We start from the raw sequence: 17,717 nt of genomic DNA on the forward strand, positions 1-17,717 counted from the left end.
AAGCTTATGAGGAGGAAATGAAGAACGCTTCGGTGAGGATGTAGATCGGGGTCTTCTCCTTCGAATCTCCAAAGATCAAGAGCTTTGGATGGGTGGAGGAGGAGATCTTGCAAATCTTGTGTTCTTTGAGGTGGCTCTAATGGTGGTGAGGCTTGGCAGAATTTCAGCAATGATTGAGCAGGTTGGAAGGAAGAAGAAGGGGGGTATAAATACCCCCTCTCAAAATCCATCCGTTGGGAGCTTTCAAGGGCCGGATAATCCGGCCTAAGTTGGGGCCGGATAATCCCCCCCCCCCCCCCCCAAAATGTCCGGCCTTGGGGAATTTCCGGTCAAAAGTCCGACCAAATATCCGGGGCAGTACTGAGCCAGATCGCCTCGAGTCCTTAGCCAAAACTTGGGGGCCGGATATTTTGCAAATATCCGGCCCCAGATTATCCGGCCTTGGGGAATTTCCGGTCAAATATCCGGCCAAATATCCAGGGTAGTACTGAGCTGGATCGCCTCGAGTCCTTAGCCAAAAAAAGGGGGCCGGATAGTTTGCAAATATCCGGCCCGGATTATCCGGCCTGGTAAAACTTTGACAGCTTCCTTTTGTCTTGTATTTCCACACAAGACACTCACAAACAGGTATAAATGTAATCTCTACACCACTTCATCAAACATTAGTGTATCCCATATATTGACATCAAACACTTCAAAACATAATGTGAGAGATGTTCTTTCAGGAGCATCCCGACAAGATGACACATTTTGGGACTGCCTAGGCTTTGCCCATGCCATGGCAGTTACATCCTATATCCCTCATGGCGCCAATGCCTCGTGATCCAGTTCCATACCCTCTCTCCTGCTATCATGCTGTTGATGCTCTTGGCCACTGATTTGGCAATCTTCAAAGATTGCTCCAGATTGAGCTTCATTTCGAAGTTTTTCTTGATCAACTACTATGAACAACAGGAGCACCAAAAGTATCATTTGTACCCATGTGATAATCACAAGCCACTTGAGGAGGCGACAAGGCTCCATATCGAGAGTCATGTGGTGCCTACCGAGCAAGATGGCTGCATGTATGTTTAGATAAAAACAGTTATCTACATATGCAACACGATATGTGCATCCGGTAGAATATATCCGACAAAATAGAATAAACGGTTTTGCGGTACGTGTATATGGGATTTGTTCTGCTGCGGTTCAAACTGCAAAACAACATTACGATTTATTGTACAAGTGCTTTAAGGTTTCGCTAGATGCGGCATTTGCTAGCGATTTCTAATGTTAGGAAGTCTAGTAGCATTCCTCTTCCACTTGAAGTACGATTGGATCATGAGTTTTGACGCTGCTGCAACATGCATAAACAAAGTAGGGAGCATCCTAAATCGGTGCATGTAGTATGTAGCTGGATACACTAGGTTACGATTGAGATTCGCTGACTTTGGCTTGCTGACTTCTTGGTGATTTTGGATCACTGGCAAGTGGACCCTACATCATGTGGGTCCTACTTATTAGTTACTCAAAGTATGCTGGCTTGGGGGCTTGTAAACTCAGCCAATCCCTGTCCGCTGGATTAGGATTGAAGTAGACATGCATGTAGATGGGCTCCTTATATTTTCTTTGACCGACTACCAACCACCAAACTGCCACGCTTCTTCTTCCTATTGGCATTCATCTCAAGCAACAAGAACACCGCTACATTCTCTTCTTCATCCCACTCCTCGTTGATGAATCATCAAAAAACTCAAGTGCCCAATTTACATTCACGCATATCGTCAACACAAACAACCACACACGAAAGAAGAATCGAGAAAAAAACAGTGAGGAAAGTTACATAGCGAGCCTTCCATCGAACACCTTGCGGACATGATTTTCGGAAGTGACCGTTGCCGGTTTGTCTGGTCTGGGGAGCAACATAGAGACGGGCGTGTATGTTTCTTTTTTGGGCGTGGAAGGGGTCTGGTAGGACCCTAGTGCTGCTTTATATTATCATCATTGGTGGAGTTACTTTTACAGAAAGGGGCTCAGAAGAAAAATAAATACAACATGATCCTGAGTTTTCATAGAAGACCCTGGACCAAAAAGTAAAAACGCGGCCAGGACCTAGGCTTCTCCTCGCTCCTTTTCCACCACCGAGGACATCACCACTTGGATTAGAGCAGCGGGAGCACGCCGCCTCGAAGCTAGAAGACCTCCACATTGGTGCCATGACTAGTGGGCTCACCATGCGGGGGTGGGGATGGGTGGAGCTCCGGAGGCCCTCCTCCACTCAACATCAACTACAAATAAGTGGACTTCTTGGCTACATCCAATACATCAACTGATGAATGTAACTTAACAAGCCATATAGTTTTCGGCGGAACTTGCATTAACGAGGCATAATTTTCTTTAAATTATTGTACTCGAACATGATGAATACGTGATATATTAACATTTCTTATATGATTTATGACCCATGTACTGCAAGAAATTCATTTGGAAGACTAAAATACCTCTCAAAATCAGCATTTTCATACGATGTTTCGGTAGAAATATAAGTTAACTTAATGGCAGCATCGTTACGCTAAGGGGCCACATAACAACCTTTCCCCTATCTAATTAGTAATTATATGACACTATGACCGCTTTTAACCATAAACAAAAAATCAAGCTAAGACAATCCAATATCTCGTTTTCTATGCTCTACTGCACGACTTCCATGACGCATTGTATGATTGCGCCTATGGCGTTCAATCCTTCCTTCTTACGAAATCAGAGCTTTATTGATTAATCGACATAATTACAATTATAATTAATCTACATACATCTCCTCCTATCAGATTCCCTATCAATCTGAGCCCTAAATCGTTTATGCCGTGAAAGATGGTATGCGGTATGCCACGGTCTGCCGGTGCGGCACTCTGGTTGCATCGATCGCTCTCTAGTCCGTTCCACGATTCACCTTCCTCTCCTCCCCTGCTCGCCCCTAATTTTCTGTCCTCTCCTCTATTTCACCTTCATTTTTCTGCGCGTGACCTAGAACCCCCTCCTCCTCGGGCTCCAACACACCCAAACACCTCAAAACCAAATCCACCCCTGAAAACCCCACCGCCCCGCGGCGTCGCCGTCGCGCCATGGACCTCTCCTCGTCCGGCGCCGGCGGCAACTCGCTGCCGTCGGTGGGCCCCGACGGGCAGAAGCGGCGCGTCTGCTACTTCTACGACGCGGAGGTGGGCAACTACTACTACGGGCAGGGGCACCCGATGAAGCCGCACCGCATCCGCATGACGCACTCCCTGCTCGGCCACTACGGCCTGCTCGACCAGATGCAGGTCTTCAAGCCGCAGCCCGCGCGCGACCGCGACCTCTGCCGCTTCCACGCCGACGACTACATCGCCTTCCTCCGCTCCGTCACGCCCGAGACGCAGCAGGACCAGATCCGGGCGCTCAAGCGCTTCAACGTCGGCGAGGACTGCCCCGTATTCGACGGGCTCTACAGCTTCTGCCAGACCTACGCGGGGGGATCCGTCGGCGGCGCCGTCAAGCTCAACCACGGCCACGACATCGCTATCAACTGGTCGGGGGGGCTGCACCACGCCAAAAAGTGCGAGGCATCCGGGTTCTGCTACGTCAACGACATCGTACTTGCAATACTCGAGCTACTCAAAACACACCAGGTTCGCCCTCCCTTGCCTGCTGCTCCTGTCTGTGAGCAGTTTTTTTTTATCGGTTCAATCAATTGGGGGCTCATCTTGTGTGATTTAATCTACAGCGAGTTCTATATGTCGACATCGACATCCACCACGGTGACGGGGTTGAGGAGGCATTCTACACGACAGACAGGGTTATGACTGTCTCATTCCACAAGTTTGGGGATTATTTCCCTGGCACAGGGGATGTCCGCGATATTGGGCACGCAAAGGGGAAGTATTACTCCCTTAACGTCCCTCTGGACGATGGGATCGATGACGAGAGCTACCAGTCCCTCTTCAAGCCTATAATGGCCAAAGTTATGGAGGTTTACCGCCCTGGTGCTGTCGTCCTTCAGTGTGGTGCCGATTCGTTATCTGGAGACAGGTTGGGTTGCTTCAATCTTTCCATCAGAGGTCATGCGGAATGCGTCAAGTACATGAGGTCTTTCAACGTTCCGTTGTTGCTTCTTGGCGGCGGTGGATATACCATAAGAAATGTTGCACGATGTTGGTGTTATGAGGTATATGATAGAAAAAAACATATCCTCCTTTGAATTGATGCACTAATGCTATTAAGTTCACCTGTGGGAAATACATGTGTTCACTCCTTTCCATTTCGGTGCCATCTGTTTATTTCATCTGGCATTTTTTTTAATCTTCCGAGCAGACAGGAGTTGCACTTGGCCAAGAGCTCGAGGATAAGATGCCTATCAATGACTACTATGAATACTTTGGGCCAGATTACACTCTTCATGTAGCACCAAGTAACATGGAGAACAAAAATTCACAGCACCAGCTGGATGATATAAGAAGCAAACTTCTTGACAATCTTTCAAAGCTTCGACATGCCCCTAGCGTCCAATTTCAAGAGCGACCTCCTGATACAGAGTTACCTGAGGTGAGCAACTGTGCTTCCATTGTGAACCGAAATTTAACTTATGTGTCCCTTTCTTCTTTAATCTGTATTGAATATGATAAAGCCTACCCCAACTTTCTTGGGAAAAATGCTTTGATGTTGTTATTGTATTAAATATAATAAGAGGGTGAAGAGTTTCTAATGTAGGCACTGAAAACTTCTGACCATCTTGTTTGTTCTTTCGTAAGCAGCAAGAGGCATGGTGCCTCCAAGATGTAATAATTATGTAAATTCTTCTAAATACAAAATTAGAATTAAGAAAAAGCAGCTAGAATTGAGTGATAGTGTGATACTATATTTGTTAGTTTCAAGTTGACAAAATCTTGAAGACTGGAAAGATAATGGGAAGCTGGGAATATCATGTCTTATTGATTTTCGAGAACATATGAATTTCTACATTTAATTTCCTTTTTGTTACGATATTGCAAATACATTCTTGCTTTATATAATGAGACAGACTATGGGATACAAGGGGGATTATTCTTCAATGCTATGACCTCTTGTTTTCTTGATTCCATATGTTTGCTATGCATGCCACTATAGTTTTAAAATGTGTGTTGTCATCTTTGATTGTTTTTTCACTTCATTGCAATTTTTCTTGGTTTCTTGTTCTTTTGAGTTTACTAGTAAGGTGCCCGTGCTACGCTACGGAAACACAAGAAATAATAAATGATAAGTATGAAAGGGAAAGAGTGGCAACAACACTTGCCAACATCATAATCAATCATTTATCCCATTTCAGTCGAGAATCAATTGGTGATCACACTATTATTCTTTCCAATTGCATTACGTAGTGGTGGATAAAAATGGTACATTCATAGATCAATGGGTGTAACAACTGACATTCATAACATATACCATATCACAATGAAACACGTGAAATATTAAATTTGAGTGTCTAAAAGTACACTAAAAACCATCCAAGCTCACAACTTTGCAATACCAAATAATTACATCAATGCTCCATCTACTTGACTCAAAAGCCCATGTCACCCTGGAGTCTTTCTTCTTGCATAGGTTATGAGCAGTTTTACACATCAACTATGCCAGCAAAAAATCATCCAAAATACATCAAAGTGCACATCTAACTTCTTAGATGTTTAGACAGAAGCTCCAAATGCAGTCGTAATACCAACCTTCTCCTCCGAACCCATAAGAGGCGTATTTATGTAAGAACCTTGTTGATCCTAAAACATATTTATAATTGATTAATTCATACTGAAAATTAGAAGTGTACCCTACTAAATTAGAAGTACTGATGATTGGTCAATGAATTACCTCTACTTCACTTGACGTGCAGCTGCAATATTGGAAGCAAAGTGCACCCTAGTAAAGGTAGTTGTATGCAGGCTGCCTTCTGATTAAAAAAAGTACAATAATGTATTAGGAAATTCTGTGACTATATAACATTTCAAAGCATATGTAGAATGAAAAAACAGCACCATACTTACCAACATTATCTTCTCTCATCATGGTAACTACAACGATGGTACACTCAAAATGACTTCCCAGCCAACTGGTTTGATTCCTACTTACTAATTTGTCCCTTACAAGTTACAACCACCTTCACAAAATTAAAGCTGCACAAAAATATTTTAGCTCAAACACATTGGTGATCGATGTGAAAGTTTATCGATACTTCTTATCTCAAACACATTGGTGACAGATGTGAACCAGCACTGGTAAAGTTTATGGGCAAACATTCGTTGCCGCCTACTTGAGATCAGTTCCACGGACATCCTTGACACATATTATGCTATGCCTTCTTTAAGTAGTGACACATAATATGATATGCCATCTTTTCGCCCTATTAAAGCATGCAAGTACATAGAGAATGCTCAATCAGTATACAGCCAGACATAAGACAAACTTTATGCATTGGCATCACCTCTGCATCACAAGATAAAATTCAAAGGTTACTATAAACTGACCCTGCATGGAAGCAGATATTGCAGGTCCAGAATATTTCAAACCATAAGCAAACTTACATGGAGGCATAATAGGTTCAGTATCTGTTTGGCACATATAAAAACTCTCATATGTAGCAAGTGCATAGACCATTTCATAATAGAAACTTTGGCCAATGCAAAAACCTCCACTCGTGAAGCATAGAAAACTCATGTTATCATTCCATAAGTATTCATGTGTCTGTAAAAAATAACATCGGCGGAGGCAATTTGCACATAAAAACAAACAAAGAATGATATCACAAACAGAAAAGCTATCTGTAAAAACTGGTAGACTGTAGTTCATCGTTAATCAAGAACATTACTGACACTTCATAATACTACGTATTCAGCAAACACTTAGTTCATTTAAGCATTTTTCATTGAATGAGAAACAATTACTTTCTCATCAACAAAAAAATAAAACCAGGCAACACCGCATAGATGCCCCTTCATGTTGAGTCCTAACAAGCCTACATGGTGAGGACTTCCTTGTAGACAATATTTCGCGCCTTGGACCCTCGAGTTGTCGTAGACTTTGACTGGCCTCCCTTGTCCTTATCCGTGACAGCAAGGATCTTGATGTTTCCTCTTGCCGTGGCTCTAGACAACGCCACATACAGCTGACCATGAGAGAACACCGGATCAGGTAGGTAGACACCAACGTTAGGAATAGTCTGCCCTTGTGCCTTGTTTATTGTCATGGCGAAGCTAAGCCTCACCGGGAATTGCTTCCTCTTAAAGCGGAACGGGAACATCTCATCGTCGGAGGGGCATAGAGGAATCCGAGGCAAGAACACCCTCTTTCCAGCATGTTGTCCTAGTACGATCTCGGCATCGATTGCGTTTCTTTGGAACCCCCGTACCACCAGCCTCGTACCATTGCATAGACCGTTTGCTGGGTCAATATTCCGCAGTAGTATAACTGGACAATTCAACTTTAACTTAAGAACATGTGGCGGCAACCCATTGGGAGTAAGCGAGTTCAGGAATTCAGAGGGATAGTAGTTATGCGGATCATCCTCCGCGCGGTCAAAGCTATGGTATATCATCTCTTGACCCGGGAAACGTTCGATCATCCTCATGTTTATACTATCAACATTCTCATTCCTGGTCGTGAGGATCGCCCTTGAGGTAATATAAGTAGGATCGGCGAGATTCTCATCTAGATCATGGAAGACATGTTCAATCAGCATGTCAAGGTCACTGTCCTTCCCTGTATATGGTACACAAATATCCTCGGGGAGTTGTACATTATTGTCAGCATCACTCTCCTCCGTACCATTCCCTATGCGCAACAGGAAATCTGCAAACCACGGATCGCTCTTGGCCCTCATGTTATGGACAAGCCGTAGTTGTTTCATATTTTCCCACAAATATGATTTACGCAAGGTAGCATCAATTATCTGCGGCCTTGTCCCCTTCCGCACAACTGGAAGAACTTGCCTGAAGTCGCCTCCAAACACGACAGTTTTTCCTCCAAACGGCAAGTCTCGTCGACCCATTATATCGCGCATGCTATTATCGAGTGCCTCAACAGCTTGTCTCTTTGTCATGGATGCTTCATCCCATATTATGAGAGATGCCACTTGAAGGAGTTTAGCCGTGCCACTCTGCTTTGTAAAGCTACATACCGCACCTTCTTCAATGCTAAGGGGGATTTTGAACCTTGAATGTGCAGTCCTGCCTCCAGGCATGATGGAAGCGGCGACACCAGATGTCGCGGTTGCCACGGCTATCTTTCCCTCGCTTCGGATTCTCCCGAGCAACGCTCTGTACAAGAAAGTCTTCCCCGTCCCTCCTGGGCCATCAACGAAGAATACACCTCCATTGTCACTATCAATAGCTCCTAGTATCTTGTCAAAGGCGTACTTTTGTTCACTGTTGAGGGATGACGCTAGACAAGCATCTTCACTGCCTGCCTCAATCATGGATTCCTCGATGATTTCTCTAACCTCGCCACCCATGGTATCATACGACTGGTCAATTTGGGGAAGAGGGAATGACTATATCTTTCCCCATCGATTGCAGCATGTTCCTAACATCATGTAACACCATTTGCTCGATTGCACGTGGGCACGTCTGAGAACGCCGGTAGTCATCCGACATCGCCTCAAAGTGTCTATCCCATAGCCCACGCACGTCGCTAGGCTCACAAAATACCAAAATTGTTGCGAAAAGCCTTCTGAGTGAGGATGGCATCTGGAATAGCTCAGCCTCTGTAAGACACTCATCAATTGTGTTGTCAGCCTCCACAAGGCCTCTTCTTTCAGCGGCTTCACGAAAGCTTGGGCACACAAATCCATCCACTGTCCTAAGGTCTTCAAAGGAGGTCGCACCTGCAACATTGTTTAGGAGCACTCGCAGATAGTACCGCTCTCCCTCAGCTGGATGGGCTGACACAATTCTACCTACCTGGAAACGTTGACTTCTCTTTTTCCATATCTTTTTGCCTGCATGCCATACAAATGCTGTCGGAAAATCCCTATACAACAATCGTCGAGCCTCTGTGTATTTTTTATTTGCCTCAAAATACTCTGTCAACATTGTCCTTGAGGCGCCATGTCGAGCAACAACTTCGTTGAGATCCTCCCTAGCATTAAATGAGACCATGTGCATGTCCGGGAGGTGAAGTTGCAATTGTCTCACAGATGGGAAGATCTCACTAAGGTTGAAGCTATAGATCCTCCAAAGCGCCTCTGGTGGGGTAATCCACCTTGCATCCCTATACTGCTTGATCTCGTCAATGTTGCCATTACTATCAGCCTCATCTAGAGAAACGGATGCCCGATCATGGCCCTTGTAGATATATTTAAATAAGTATTTCACAGCCTTGATACTTGAGCACACCTCAACATTGATGTGACAGTTGTATCTCCTTAGAAGGTAAGGGTTGTACGGCACTACCCATCTGTTGTCTAGCATCCTTCCTCGAACCTGAGCACGACGACCATCATTGCGTCTCCGGTACACAGGGTATGTGTCCCTTCCCTGGACGGTTGTCGGGTTAAATGGACGTGGATACCGGTTCTTACAACTTCCATCTTGCATGCACACATTCTTGGGATTTAGAACCCCGCAGGGCCCATGCATCATATGTTTGACAACCATTGTATATAGCTCTGGATACTTTTGCTTGTCTGGGAGCTCAGCCGAGATGAGACGGTCATACTGCTCTGGGACTAAGAGCTTGTAACGAGACTCCATGATAAGGAGGAAGTGAGCATGTGGAAGTCCCCTCTTCTGGAATTCAACGACATAAACATAAGCAATCACTTTGCCAAGGATGTGCTTTTTAAATAGTTGCTTCTTTAGGTCCTCGAGCTTGGCTCGAAAGATCCGGACAATGAGATCAGGACGATCTTGGGGGGTCTGTCCAGGTTCAAGTTCACGAGTTATCTCTTCCCAGTTGGGGTTGCAGGTCATAGTTAGGAAGATGTCGGGCTTCCCATACTTCTGAACCAGGGCCATAGCATCCATGAATCTTCGCTTAAAATCTCGCTTGCCTCCAATGAATTGTGCCGGGAGTACAGTTATTTTGCCTACCGCATCCGCACGGCTTTCCCCAGCATTTATGCTATCAACAACACCTTTGTAAAGATCAGCACGTATCTCCTTTTGGTGACCTCGGATGTAGTCTAGTCTTGCACCCTCTACCTTCATGTACATGTCAACAACATACTGTTGGAAAAGGCGCTTACCGTACAATATGGGATTGAATATCCCACGACGCATCTGGACTTTATAACAGTAATAATCTCTAACAGAGACGCACAACCGAGTATTGACATCTATTGGAAGGTAGGGACAAAACAACATTAAACGATATAGTTCATAGACAAAAGATGAAAAGAGCAACAATGGTCTAGAGTCTAACCTGGGTCCTCATTTTCATTATCATGGGACTGGAGCACCTCATCCAAGGACACACCATTCTTTGGAATTTGGGCATGCCAACCGAGCTCTCCCCTTGGAAAAAACAGAGGGTATGACAAGGGGTCGTAGCATCCATAGTATGGCTTTATACCATATTTGTCATTGTTATTCCCATAGAGGACAATACTACGATCAAACTTTTTGATAAGATCATTTCCCTCAACCCACACAGCAGCTACCTCCGAAGACAATGGCACATTATATGTTCGCTGGTCCATCCTTGGGTCTGTGTTTAGAGAGATACGAAACTCCTCGAGGTCTGCAGCTTGGCCAAGACTCCTAAACGATTGAGAGTAGGGGTTGTCCCTGAGGATGTTAACTAACCTTCTAATGACCTCCTGGTCAAGCCCAGGGGAGTGTCGAAACCGATGTTCGAGGCCAGGATCGTCGTCGTAAAAGTATAGTTGTAAATGGCCGTGACATGACTCGTTAGGACGGAATGAATGTATGTTGTGATAAATTTGCCCATGTGCTCGAAATGTGTATACGCCTGACCTCATGTTGGTATATTTGTTATCAAGGCTTACGCCAAGGGTGGTGAATGAAAAATGCCCATTGAAGAACCTAATGTTGTCTTGAAAATGTTTCGCGTCAGCATCTGAGCTCGACCAGAGCCTCCGGAGTTCTGGGGGAGGCTCGGTGAGCGTCAACCTAATTTTTCCACCCCGACAACAAAAGGACTTCGGCTCATACTCAAACCTTTTTGCACCACAATGGTTGCAATCTGCCACGGGCTTCAACATGTGTGTGCTATCAGGGATATTTGAGTAAACATGTTCAAAAGGACCTAGGACATTAGAACCGACAACGGAGGCATCTGCTAGGTCCGCTGGGTCTAAGACCTCACAGTTGTCCACACCTGTTTTGTATTGTTGCTTTGAGTAATATTTTTTTCATGAGAAATTGTTTGTATTATACTATAACAGAAACGTGCTCGCTATTTTATAATCTTAACATCTCAGAATTTACCTTCCCCGGCAAACAAGTAGTACTCCTCATCCATTTCCTCTTCAGGGATTCTGTCCTCATGCATGACATCCTTGAGAAAGTTATCTAGATCATCTGTCATTTTTTTGAGCAAGTAAATAACATAACACATCTTTAGACTAAAAAATTCAACACATGTGACTGGAAACTATACCATCGGTTCCAATGGTGAATGGTGGCATGGATGGGTTGGCCACCGATGAAGCACTCGGCTCGGGTATTATGTCCTCATCCATCACATCGTCAAGGAGGGTCCCCAGAGCATCTGTATGTGGGTGAGTAAGTTAATAGATGAAGAATCTTTAAAGAGAACATGATAAACACAGAAAGGAGTTTAGCTACCATTTTCAACACCAGAAGTTGGTATGCTTGATGATGAGATGGCCAACGTTGAAGCACCGGGCTCGACGATGGTGTCCACATCTACAATAGGGAGCATTTCTCGTGCACCTGTATTTGGCTAAGCTAGTAAGTACACTGGAGCTAATATATTAACAGTAGAGGGTTACTCCAGATGTGTACTTACTACCATTTACAACTGATGATGTCGGTATGCTACATAATGGATTGATCAAGGGTGAACCACCTAACTCAGGGCATTGCATTGCGGTGGATTCAGCACATGGAACGGCTCTCCTAGCAGTGTAATTTTCCTTTACACGATTCAGCAATGCTTGCCTCTGCTCTGGTGGTAAACTCTGCCGCCGTGCTCTTCGGCGTGCATTCTTTTCTTGCCTTTCTTCAAGTGTTAAACTTTGCATACGACTCCTTCGGCGAGCATTGATCTCTTCCCTGGCCTCAGGCGTTAAACTTTGTCTGCGGATTCTATCACGTTCCGTCCTAGCTTTCCTTTGCTCTGGTGTAAGGCTAGCATAGCGTGCAGAATCATAGGAGCGCTTTCTTCCTAAAAAAAATTAAAGTATTGAATCGTAAAGATTTTTCTAAATTAATAAAAACCTATTAATATACAGAAATATCCTTCAAATTATGTACAGTTATAGTACAATACCCTTTGAGCTTTCTCCTTGCTCCAACGTGGCAATTGATGTTGCAGCTAATTGGCTTGTTACATGTTCACCTTCTGAGGTCGAATCACTTTGGTTTCTGGTGTTGGATGGCTCATGTATGGACAAGCCTGTTGAAATACAATACAAAGCATACCGCTCAGGCACAAATTGTTTTGCTTTGTCATGTTCATGCAACACTGTTACAAATATTCCAGCGTGGACAATGAAAGCTTAATTTTTCAAGAACTGTAATAATTTATTGTTCTGTATAATTTCAAAGGGTCAAAGTAAGGACCTTGCTTTCCTTCAGCAGAGCAATCTCTTGGAAGCCACGGCATTGTCGAAACGACCTGTACTTAAAAGATAAGTTCGTTACCTACACCTCCCGGGAGAAAAATGAGCTATCATGAGTTTTCATGTTAATTAATCAAGAATTCATATGAAGCTTTCTGCAATATAGCTTGTCTATATTTGGTAATAAGGTCACATGATTTATTAAATCTCCATCACATATATATTAGGAGTCGTTTTTTAGTATAGAGGTAGTAATCAGTATACTAAAATTTCCCATCTGCTACTGAAACACGTTTTTTAGACCTCCTTCATGCCCATAATTGATAGGTTCAGCACTGCAACGAAACCTCAATGTTCTAGAATATTGACCAAACATAATCATATCATCAATCAATGTTGTAGTGGTTGAGCTCCAAAATATTGGCAGCCGCACATTACTTCACTCATGACTACAAGGGCATAGTTCTATCATGATCTGGCCATCCAAGATCATGAGCAATTTTAATTCTCTCATGACTACCTTTTGTAATTTCTTCCCACCCTATCTCCGGAGATGAATCATACATTTAGAACGCATTAATTTAGCCCTCAATCAAGAAGGAAGGGCACGAACTCAGAGGCTGAGAGCCATACCTTGCTGAGATGTACAAGAAACCGTGAAGTATCTGGTGAGGCTGCGAAGAGCTCGACCTTGTCGTGGACGCGATGCAGCCCCAAAGAGAGCACGCAGAGAGCGGGTGCGGCCTCGACGCGGTGCGGCACCAGAGAGCGGACGCGCCGGCAGGATGCAGTCTAGCTGTCCCGATGATGGGGAGCGACGGTGACGGCAGGGGCCAAGCCTCAACGATCTCACACCAATGGCGAGCGAGGGCGGCCTCCGTGGTCTGGGCGAGCAATTGCGCCAGTAGGGGGCGCGGCCTCCACACGATTCTGATGGCTTCGAGAGAATACGGCGACGGAGAAGTGCCTGTGCGTGAGGGGAGGAAATAAAATTTGAAGAGAGAGGGGGAGTGAGAGAAACCGGGCCTTGCAGCGCGGGGATAAGATCCAGTTTGAATTTTGAATGGCGGTCGGCAGCCATTGGACCTGTGCCGGCGGGAGGAGGCGGATTGGAGGTGGGAGTCGGAGGCGGCCAGGCAGAGACAGAGGTAGGGGATCGTGACTTTTTTTTTTACTATGGGGGAGGGATTCTGGAGTACTCTGGATCAGCCTCCTGTTTCCTTTTGCTACTTGACGCACGACCACAGTATTTCCTCTAGTTCATGTTTTCTTGGGCTCATTTTCTCAGCCCATATACATCAGATTGAGAAGCAAGGGTGTGAACGGACGACCATGAACTGAGTCTTTTAGAAGTAGGAAAGATTAATCTTCACTCTTTGTTCCATGTACATTTCATTTGATGTGTTTGCATATCCTGGTCTTTGGTATTTGGTTTAGAGGATGATATTTGTTACAACATGTTCTCATTTATATTTCTAGTATAGTACGTAATTGTGCCCCCAAATTTCAGTGCTTGAACTGTCTGTGCATAGTCTAACCTTATGTTAAACTAAATTATTGTTGAACTTTGAGCTGAGTGACAGTCCAACTATTTTATATCAAATGATTTTGAATATGCTCAGCTGCATATTTCCCCTCGTGCTAATTTTGAAGAAAGGCTGGTATGGTGAAAATATTACAAGTTGCTTTGTCAAGAATAATATTTAATACTTTGGTATGTTGCAAAATAGAACTGCTGTGTGGATGGGTGCGGCTGATGTTCTGATGAGTCATATCATTAGGGATTGTAACGAAACTTTTATTTAATTAATACAATCCCTTTTCCCCTGCAAAGAAAGAATAATATTGAATTTGTACACTTTCTAGTATTTTTTTGCTGCCATATATAGAAGAAGAGTCAAGAATATATATGTTGGAGACCGTGCTAATGTATAGAATTAGAGTGTCATTTATTTCCAAGCAGTGGAAGTAATATATTTTTGTACTAGTTTGGTTGACCTTTTTGGTGCCCTTGTCACATCTTCTGGATGAATGGTGTATCACTCTTTCCTAATGCGATTTGTATCAGAGACCAGATATTCACCTCCATTGTTGGATTTTTGTTCCTTAGCACCTATATTCCTGGTCTTGCCTTGCAAGTTAAGACAGGAACTGATTGTATTCTGGTTACTTTGCATGTGTATTTGTTATGCAGGCGGATGAAGATGAAGAGGATATGGATGAAAGGCACGATGACCCTGATTCTGATATGGACTTGGATTACCACCACCCACCATTGGAAGACTCAGGAAGGTATTTTCTTCTTCTGATGGGTGGTGTTTATTTCTGTGTCATTATTCCTTTAGTTCTGACAGTGTGCTCTCCATTGTGTCAATTTTGCGTTATAGGAGAAGTATTCAAGGTACAAGAGTTAAGAGAGAATTTACTGGAACTGAGACCAAAGATCAGGTACCTAATCACATCTGTATAGGGCACACTGACATTTCCTTCTCGTTGTACTGCATACCTCTTGGTGCAGACCTGGTATTTTCTTATGAATCTTACATTGAAATTTGCTTTTCCGCCATGCAAACTATCATGATGTGGAAGAGTTAGACACGGTGTTCGGAATATTTTTGCTAATTGTTGATGCATTGCAAATTTCTCCACTGACTGTAGTTTGCTCTTTTTATGGCCTACGAAAAATTTAAGTGTGTCAAAGAGTTGCTTTTTCTCAAGTTATGCCCCACAATTTTATTGTATGTGTTTGTGCTAAATGTGCTCTTTCTTTAACTGCAGGATGCTATCAGAGCAACAGTTGAACATAGAGGACAAGAACCCAAGACAGAAGACTGTGGTCCCTCCAAGCAAGTTGCTGTAAGTCCACCTTCCTTTCTATTTGTGAACTTCCCTGTAAGATCTCAAGTGTACAGTGTCGTAAGGTACCAGTTGCCATGGCTAGGTCGATCTAACCAAATATGCCTTGTTGCCCATGGTGTTTGTTGCCTACAGCCGGTCGATGCTAGTGCCATGGCTGTTGACGAGCCAGGAAATATCAAGACTGAACAAGGGAGCTCTACCAAGTTGCCAGACCCAACAGCCATCTACCAGAAGCCATGATTACATTGTTTGGGCACGTTTACTATGTACCAAGTTGGCAGACCCAACACAACAGCACATGTTTTGACAGTCAAAAAATGAGGAAAGAATGAAGTGAATCAGATGATACATTTTTTTTTTTGCATTTCAGACGGTCTGCCTTTCTGTAGAAGTGGTGCTGGTCTGCCAGTCCGTAGAAGTGCTGCGGTAGGCAGTGCTTTGAGGTGGAGACAATAGTCTGACCCATGTATACATGTAGCGTGGATTGAGCTGTAATTTGTAGTCGAACTATAATCAATTAAATGGACCGTGAGGCAAAATTTCCTTGGTTATCTGCAATTTTCTCTTGGTTTTGTCCTCCTTTTCTTGTATATGTTGCTTAATATTTTGCCACTGCAAATAGACAAATGTTCTCCCATTATCTCGAAGGTGATTTCTTGATCACCTTTTATGGCCCAAATCTTCTTTTGATTTTGGATACGTGACACTATGTTCACTTGCAAAGAGGTATGTGCAATTGTATTTTGATGTGTTAAAGGGAGTAAGGACGGCAATTTTACTTAGGTAGAACACGTGTATACTTAGTAGAACTCGCATGGGTAATACTCAAAATACTTAGGTAGAACATGGGTCCGGGTATGGAACTTTTATTTACTTATAGAATATGAGTTTGTGACTTCTACATTTTAATAATTATTACAACTCAGCTACCTGTTAGTGGGTTGAGATAGTTATGAGTATGGATAAAAGTTTGCATAGTTATGAGTATAGATATTGTACATAGTACCCATAACCCATTGCCATCCGTTTATTTTTTTTAGATGCATTGACATCCTTACAGCTTTGTATGACACTAGAGTTTTTATGGAAATTAGTGAAAATAAGAGCATCTCTATCATATCCTATTCGTGCTTACCACATCACGGGATGGGGCTAACTGCATCAGCGAAAACTGTGCAAAAAACACGAGCGACCGAACAAATATCATATAATCATACTTAAAAAATGCATATTCCTTAGTTAGAGTAATATTTTTTTCCTTTCTATTCTCTATCTTCTTCCCACGACGTGCGCTGCTCGCCGGGCTTGCCTCTGCCCTGACCTCGCACCGCTAGCGCCCGCCACGAGCTTGCTGCCTGCGCCCACCCCTGCCCCGACCTCATGCTACACATCGCTCCGCCGCGAGCGGAGGTTGTCTGTCAGCCTGTAAGTGGGCATGCTCGTGGGTGCCCGCTACGTGATCACTTCTGGCCGCCTGACCTGAGCGGGGCTTCCGCCTGTGTCTGTTTAATTAGCACGAACATAGCGGCCCCACCAACCCCACCACGTGAACGTTTAATTAGCGGTTTTGCTATGTCCCAGTCAACTGAGATTTTCTTAACTCTAAGTCACTTACAAAAATATGTTTTGAGTTGCACTAAAATGCAATTGCACTTTTCTAATAGAAATGTGCAACTGAACCGAGTTGCACTTTTTTTAACTGTAGTTGCACTTTTCTGAGTTGATTGAGACTTAAGAAAATCTCAGTCAACTGAGACATAGGTATACCCACCCTTTAATTAGTCAAACGAAAGTGTAGCACGAACATTAGGAACGCTGCTGCTGGCACATGCCCCCGTGGCGTGGCCAGAAAAAGGTCACCACTATTGACACCGGTCCCACCACGTTCCAGTCGCTCTCCTTATCTTTCTTCCATGTTGATTTCAGTAGCAATCTTCTTCCTGGCATATGCAGTGCAGCCTTTGCCGCCACCACGCCGCCGCCCTCCCCTGACGCCACCACGCCGCCGCCCTCCCCTGACGCCACCACGCCGTCCTCTCGTCACGAGATGAGCTGCCGGCCTTGCGCGGCTAGCTGCTGGTAGCATGAAGCAGCTCTCCTCGCCGGGCGCCGC

General features: G+C 44.1%; 3 protein-coding genes across 3 annotated transcripts; 1 reads left to right on the forward strand and 2 right to left on the reverse strand.

The window, feature by feature from the left end:
* Window positions 1–2,973: 2,973 nt before the first annotated feature.
* On the forward strand, window positions 2,974–16,162 carry LOC127307726 (probable histone deacetylase 19). Its single transcript, XM_051338489.2, has 7 exons — window positions 2,974–3,644; window positions 3,740–4,180; window positions 4,327–4,557; window positions 14,940–15,037; window positions 15,133–15,193; window positions 15,524–15,601; window positions 15,737–16,162. Exons 1-7 carry the CDS (start codon window positions 3,102–3,104, stop codon window positions 15,842–15,844), a joined length of 1,560 nt encoding a protein of 519 aa, XP_051194449.1. The 5' UTR covers window positions 2,974–3,101; the 3' UTR covers window positions 15,845–16,162.
* LOC139829669 (uncharacterized) lies at window positions 6,652–8,488 on the reverse strand. Its single transcript, XM_071821874.1, has one exon. The coding sequence runs from the start codon at window positions 8,486–8,488 to the stop codon at window positions 6,995–6,997; it is 1,494 nt and encodes a 497-aa protein (XP_071677975.1). The 3' UTR covers window positions 6,652–6,994.
* On the reverse strand, window positions 8,505–12,789 carry LOC127307725 (uncharacterized). Its single transcript, XM_071821384.1, has 6 exons — window positions 12,747–12,789; window positions 12,454–12,681; window positions 11,941–12,348; window positions 11,684–11,709; window positions 10,399–11,332; window positions 8,505–10,312 (listed from the first exon to the last, which is right to left on the reverse strand). The coding sequence occupies exons 1-6, from the start codon at window positions 12,787–12,789 to the stop codon at window positions 8,505–8,507; spliced, it is 3,447 nt and encodes a 1,148-aa protein (XP_071677485.1).
* Window positions 16,163–17,717: the final 1,555 nt, after the last annotated feature.

This window comes from Lolium perenne, chromosome 6, assembly GCF_019359855.2.
Source record: "Lolium perenne isolate Kyuss_39 chromosome 6, Kyuss_2.0, whole genome shotgun sequence".
NCBI classification, from domain to species: Eukaryota; Viridiplantae; Streptophyta; class Magnoliopsida; order Poales; family Poaceae; genus Lolium; species Lolium perenne.

What these genes read in the sequence shown, in the direction of transcription:
- LOC127307726 (XM_051338489.2), top strand. Translation starts at nt 3,102, where the DNA reads ATGGACCTCTCCTCGTCCGGCGCCGGCGGCAACTCGCTGCCGTCGGTG. An exon ending in AGCTACTCAAAACACACCAG is followed by an intron (nt 3,645 to 3,739) that starts GTTCGCCCTCCC and finishes TTTAATCTACAG; the next exon opens with CGAGTTCTATATGTCGACAT. An exon ending in GTCCCTCCAAGCAAGTTGCT is followed by an intron (nt 15,602 to 15,736) that starts GTAAGTCCACCT and finishes TGTTGCCTACAG; the next exon opens with CCGGTCGATGCTAGTGCCAT.
- LOC139829669 (XM_071821874.1), bottom strand. Translation starts at nt 8,488, where the DNA reads ATGGGTGGCGAGGTTAGAGAAATCATCGAGGAATCCATGATTGAGGCA.
- LOC127307725 (XM_071821384.1), bottom strand. Translation starts at nt 12,789, where the DNA reads ATGCCGTGGCTTCCAAGAGATTGCTCTGCTGAAGGAAAGCAAG. An exon ending in GCAAGGAGAAAGCTCAAAGG is followed by an intron (nt 12,349 to 12,453) that starts GTATTGTACTAT and finishes AATTTTTTTTAG; the next exon opens with GAAGAAAGCGCTCCTATGAT. An exon ending in ATCTGGAGTAACCCTCTACT is followed by an intron (nt 11,710 to 11,940) that starts GTTAATATATTA and finishes ACCCACATACAG; the next exon opens with ATGCTCTGGGGACCCTCCTT.